This window comes from Elephantulus edwardii, unplaced genomic scaffold (genome assembly GCF_000299155.1).
Source record: "Elephantulus edwardii isolate Elephantulus edwardi_28Jun2011 unplaced genomic scaffold, EleEdw1.0 scaffold00005, whole genome shotgun sequence".
NCBI classification, from domain to species: Eukaryota; Metazoa; Chordata; class Mammalia; order Macroscelidea; family Macroscelididae; genus Elephantulus; species Elephantulus edwardii.
Genome location: NW_006399755.1, coordinates 8,726,107 through 8,732,069, shown reverse-complemented (window position 1 = coordinate 8,732,069; position 5,963 = coordinate 8,726,107). Strand labels below are relative to the sequence as shown.

General features: G+C 41.8%; 1 protein-coding gene across 1 annotated transcript in view; it reads right to left on the bottom strand.

The window, feature by feature from the left end:
* Window positions 1–4,304, bottom strand: part of ZYG11A (zyg-11 family member A, cell cycle regulator) — an 87,010-nt gene extending 82,706 nt beyond the window's left edge. Inside the window, exons 1-2 of the mRNA XM_006879807.1 lie at window positions 3,908–4,304; window positions 3,629–3,834 (exon numbers count right to left, since the gene is read on the bottom strand). Of these exons, the coding sequence (XP_006879869.1) occupies window positions 3,629–3,834; window positions 3,908–4,304 (603 nt within the window). The remainder of the gene's footprint in view (window positions 1–3,628; window positions 3,835–3,907) is intronic.
* Window positions 4,305–5,963: the final 1,659 nt, after the last annotated feature.

Sequence of the window (5,963 nt, the reverse complement as noted above, 5' to 3'; positions counted from 1 at the left end):
TGGGAGGGGAGAAAAGTGCAACAATGAATGAATGGAAATTCAAAGTCTCTGTAAATTTTCATTGAAATTAATAGTAAATTTAAACAAAAAGAATGGGGATTCCAGAACACCTGATTATGCTTATACAAAATCTACACCTAGACCAAGAAACTGTTATCTGAACAGATCAAGGGAATACGGCAAGGCTTAAAATCAGGAAAACTGTATGTCACGGTTGTATCCTCTCTCCATACCTACTCAATGTGTATACTTATTCAAGAAACTGGACTTAACTGAATGAAAAATGTGTATACTTAAATTATTCAAGAAGCTGGACTTAGCTGAATGAAAGCTTTATACTACCCATATCACTACAGCAGACTCCACTTGGAGATAGCAGATCTCTCCTAATCACATCTTGAGTGCCTTCCAACCAGAAGGGCTCTTCTGCCACTATATCCAACAATGTTCTTCCATTGTCTATAGGTTGTTGAATGTCTATTATTCAGAAGTGGATGGTCAGTCCTGTTTTCTTAGTCTGTCTTAAATTGGAAGCTCTGCTGAAATATGTCAACCATGGTATTTCCAACAGCTAGTAGATGAAAAATATGTACACATGAACTTCATCTGATGTATTATTATACAGAAGTCAGACTGACTACATTTATGGAAAAAGATGTTAAAGAAACTCAATATCAGCAAAAGTAGGCCAGGGGTTGATTGGGGAATAGATCATCAATTACACATATGTACATTCCAACTGAAGTTGAGGAAAATTTTTAAAAGTTCACAAAATCCAAATATGATCATGAGTGTAATCCTACAAATTTCAAAACCATCTGACCTGATACACAGAACACTAATGACCAAAGACCAGATGAGTTGTAGAATGACATCAAAAACATTAGATATGGGGAAAAAAGCAAAGTCATTTCAAAGAAGGGCAATAACAAAATCAAAATAAATGACAGAGAAGACTCTGAAACTTGCAATGAAAAAGTAAGAAGTCAAAATAAGGGGACAGACTGCTAAAGTTAGAGTGTGTGACTGGATGATTTCAAAGCATAGCTCCAGAAGACTAAGCAAAGTGGTATAATGAAATGCACAACAAGCTGTAGTTAGAAAACCAAAAGAGAAGAGTACACTTTGCATTTCTTGAAAAAAATGAAAAACAAATTCAAGGCTTGACTTGCAACACTAAGATTTTATGCGCAAAATCTAAAATGCTCCAAGAAGCATAAAAAGAAAATAGGAAGGGACTCTCCTCCATACAGCCTTTCTAGGAGGAAAGTCTGCCCCTTTGGGACTTAATGTTCTAATAAATTTATCTTCACTTTTTATCTTAAAAAGATAAAAGGAATACAGAGTCACTGTACCAAAACCAATTGCTCAATACTGAACCATTTCAGGAAGTGGCATATGATCAAGAACCAACAGCACGGAAGGAAGAAATCCAAGCCACACTAAAGGCATTGGTGAAAAAAAATAAAGCCTCAGGAATTGACAAATATCAATTGAGATGAAACCCTGGACAGCTCACCAGTTTCTGCCAACAAATATGGAAGAAAGCTACCTGGCCTGATGAAAAGAAGTCCATTTGTTTCCATTCTCAAAAAAGGTGACCCAGTAGATTCTGGAAATTAATGGGCAATACCATTAATATTCTATGCAAGTAAAATCTTGGAATTATTAAAAAATTCATGGATCTCAAAAGCACTAGGTTTGAATCCACCAGATGCTCCACTGGAGAAGGAGGGCAATCAGATTTGACGGTACACAATAATGAGAGAAAAAAAAAATTTTAAAAATAAAATAAAAAAGGATGGAATAGTACAGTAACTGAATTGCTTAGAAATTCAAACTGGATTCAGAAGTTGTGGCACCAGGGATATCACTGAGGATGTCAGATGGAGCTTAGCTGAAAGCAGTCCAGAAAGCTGGCTATTTGTGTTTTTATATTTGTGGATCATAACAAATTATAACTGATACTGAAAAGAATGAGAATCTCAGAACACTTTAACATGCTCATGTGAAACTCACACCAAGAAGCAGTTGTCCAAAAAGAACAAAGGAATACTGCATAGTTTAAAATCAGGAAAAATGTACATCTATCAGGATTGTATCTTTTCTCCGTATCTATATATTGGGTAAATAATTCAAAAAGCCTAACTATATGAAAAAGAATGCATCAGGATTTGAGGAAGACTCATCAACAAACTGTTATGCAGATGACAAAATACTGTTTGCAGAAAGTGAATACAACTTCAAGCATTTACTGCAGAAAATAAAAAACATTCAATATGAGGTACAATTTACAAGAAAAGAAAAATTCTCATCAATGAAGCATCAGACATCATCTTGTTGATGGAAAAAAGAATGAAGTTATCAACAGTTTTATTTTATCTAGATCCACAATTAACACCCAGTGTAATTGCAGTCAAGAAAAAAACACGCTGCATTAGGGTAATCTGCTGTCAAGGACCTTTCCAAATGTTAAAGAGCAAAGATGTTAAAGACAAAGGTGCTCCTGATGGAAGCCAGGATATTTTCAATTGCTTTCTACGTATCTGAAAGTTAGACAATGAATAAAGAATACAAATAAAGAACTAGGCCCTTGAACGGTGGTGCTGGAGGAGACCACTGAATACACAATGGACTGCCAAAAGAACAAACCTGTCATGGAAGTGCAACCTGAACTCCAGGTGACCCTCCACTGGACTTCCAACGCTTAACCCACACAGAGCGGCTGGGAGTCCAACCGCGGACCTTTCCGTTCCGGTCTAGCGCTGTAACTATGGCGCCACCAAGACTCCTTTACTTAACCCAGTAAAACTCAAAACAGCCATGAAACCCGTTCCAACCCATAGCCACCTCCACAAGCTTTCTAAAAAGCTTTACGAGAACCACCTGCTCATCGTTTCACCACGGAGCAGCTGATGGATCCGAACTGCAGATCTTTCCGTTCAAGGTTCGACATTATGCACACTACAACACACAGAGTGGGAGCTAAATACGCAATCATGGTGTGTTTGCACTTTATTTAGGGTTTCGTTTTGTAGCAATCTTCGAGAATAAAGGGCGCGTGGAAGTATTTAAATTTCTGGGTTCCAGTTTCAACAGGTCTCTGCAGACCTTGACTAGTAGGGGCGCAAGAAAGGTCACAGGCCCTGGGGAGCGTCACGTTCATCAACACCTGGGCAAACTGATAAGGTCTGGACGGAACGTTTGGCTTCACTATGACAGTACAGATCGCCGGCGTCCACTACCGGCTAAGCCTAGTACCAGTTAGTCTACACTTAAAACATGCGGTTAAAGAGCAGCAGCCTTCGCCACCGCCCGGTCTCGAGAGAGCCTCGCCCGAAGTCCGAGGGCAGGGGCGGGCCTCCTTCCGCCCTGGCCTTTCAGGTGCGTCCGCCCGGCGCTCGGCCCCGGGGCTGGGCGTTCCGCATACAACTTCCCTCCGGACCCCCTACCCCCACATCGACCCCGCGCACTTCCCCAGCGAGACCAAGTCCGACAGGCTCTTCAGTCTCCCCAGACTCATTCTCCCGCCGGCCCTCGCAAGCCCCTCTCCGCTGCCCCGACGACACGCCTCGCCCGTCCGCGCCCGACGGCCCCTCATGCTCTCTCCTCAGCCGTCCCGTCTCACCTGCACCACGCAGTAGCCCAGGGCGTCCTCCTGAGCGTCTGGAGGGACGATGTTTCGGGCCGAGAGCCCCGGGTGCAAAAAAGTGAACCATAGTGACGCCCTCCACCAAGGCGTGGAGGGGGCGCTGGCGTCGAACGAGGTCCCGGATCCCACGAGAGGCGGCGTCGGTCCGCGCCGGGAGACGGCTGAGCGACGTCGCGCGGAAACTGCGGGAAGCTCAAGCCCAGCGTGTGCAGGGGTCCCGAAGGTTCCGAAGAGCCGAGCGTGGCGACGGCGTACGCGCCCGCAGCGGGTCGGGTCGCACGCAGACCCCGCCCCCGGGATGGGCGCACACTCCTACCCCCACCGCGACCCCACCCCACCCCCCAGGGTGCACCGCTCCCCTGCCGCCTCCTGGTCCAACCGCCTTCCGCCCGCGCCCTCCGGAGCCGCCGGCTCCCAAGCAAAGTCTCAGGACCCCTACCTCGCCGAACCCACCCCTCACCGGCGAAAACCTCACTCCACAGCCCCTCGGGGATATTCCCAGCTGTTTGCCTGCATTTGGGAAAATTGAACTAAAGTTTTCAAATCTTTCCTCTCCAAGCCGGGTCAACTGCACCTCGTTCACGAAAGTTCTCTCTGTTTCAACTTCTAGATAACACTTGGATAAACAAGTCAAAACGGCTTTTGTTCTCATAAATGCACAAAATTCATTTCAAAATTTTTTCAGTCTAAGAAGGGAGGGACGAAACAAAGCACTTTATTTCTTGTTACCAAAAAAGTTTCAAAAAGACACTTAACCTGCTCCTAGAAGAGCAGAACGTTTTACTCATAAATTATATATATAATTATAAATATACATTTAAATATATAAATTATATATAGTTATATATATATAAGTCTTAGGGGGAAATCGTCCTAGTATGAAGCTGAGGGGGGCAATTTTTAGAGAGGCCTTCATTTTCTTATCAGTAAAATAGGGTAAGAAAGCCTTTTCCACTACCACTACCTGTGAACGCAGCAACTCGCCAAATTTTCTAAATAAATACCAGAAGATGCTGCTCATTTTTCTCCTACAAAACCAATGATGGATTGGACCAATCTTTAGGTTAGGCCAAGTTACACACTCTGCCCGAGGGCTTCTTAATGCACTGATTAAATAAAACAATCTAACAACATATCTCAATGCTTGGCACATAATACGTTTTTAATGTATTCAATTGCTGTAATTATTTTTCATATTCACATATTCAATACTTATTTTAAAAAAGAAGGAAAAATGCCTACCCTATGTGTATTCAATGGCCGATTTGGGGGAAATAGATCACCAACTTTTACTCTTGGAGGAAGCTCTGGGTGAAGTAGAACCTCCGATCTCACAGGAGCCAAACACAGACTTTTTTGCACCAGTAGGGATTCCAAAGAGGTTTAATAGCCAAGTTAAATTTTATCCAGCAAATTTGGCACCAAAATAGAATCTTCAAAGTACAAGTCCAATCAATAGGGAGGGTTTTTTAAAATTAACTATTCTACTCTTAACTTCAAACTTCCAGTATTTCCTTCTGAAAAATTCACTCAGCTTTCTCTTTTAATGAGAAAATAAAAGAAGTAAAGACCCTCCCAAGCTCCAACCATTAAATTTACCCAAAACTAAGCCAGGTGTAGAGTGGAGTCCATGTGCAACTATACTCCATCGTTTTCCCTAGGCTCTAAGTCTTTATAAGAGGTTACCCAGCTGAGCTCTGGGGACCTCTCAAACAGCCTGACCAATTATGAACTTTCTCTGTATGTTCTCTACTTTCTCTTAGTATAAACTGTTTATGCTCTAAGGTCAATTCCTGGATGTGTCCACTAGATCCTATCCCTTTTTGCTCACTCAAAAATACCACCCAGAAACATTCCTTTTCTTTCGTACATTATCAGTTTCCTCCCTTTTATTATATGATTCCTTTGAGAATAAGCAAGCAGATACTTCTTACAACATTAAAATAAAAATAGTACCTTTGACCTTTTTCTCTTTTCAGAGATTGTGCTCATATATCTTCTTTTAAAAAAAAAAAGCTTTTCTAAAAAGCAGTCTATACTAACTTGTCTCCAATTCTACCATTTTGTCTTTTATTCCTGACACTCCACTTAACAACTCTAATGAACCTACAGTTTGCTATATTCATGGTCACGTCCATTCCTTTTTATTATTATTATACTAATTTACAAATTTTATTTCACTGTTCAGTAGCATTTGAGTTCCATGATCATTTCTTCTTTAAAAGACTTCCTTGGCTTGGATTCTAATACCTGTCTCCTGGTGGCAAAATTGTTGTTAATCCACTCCCTTTCCGTTAAAAAAGAAAAGACG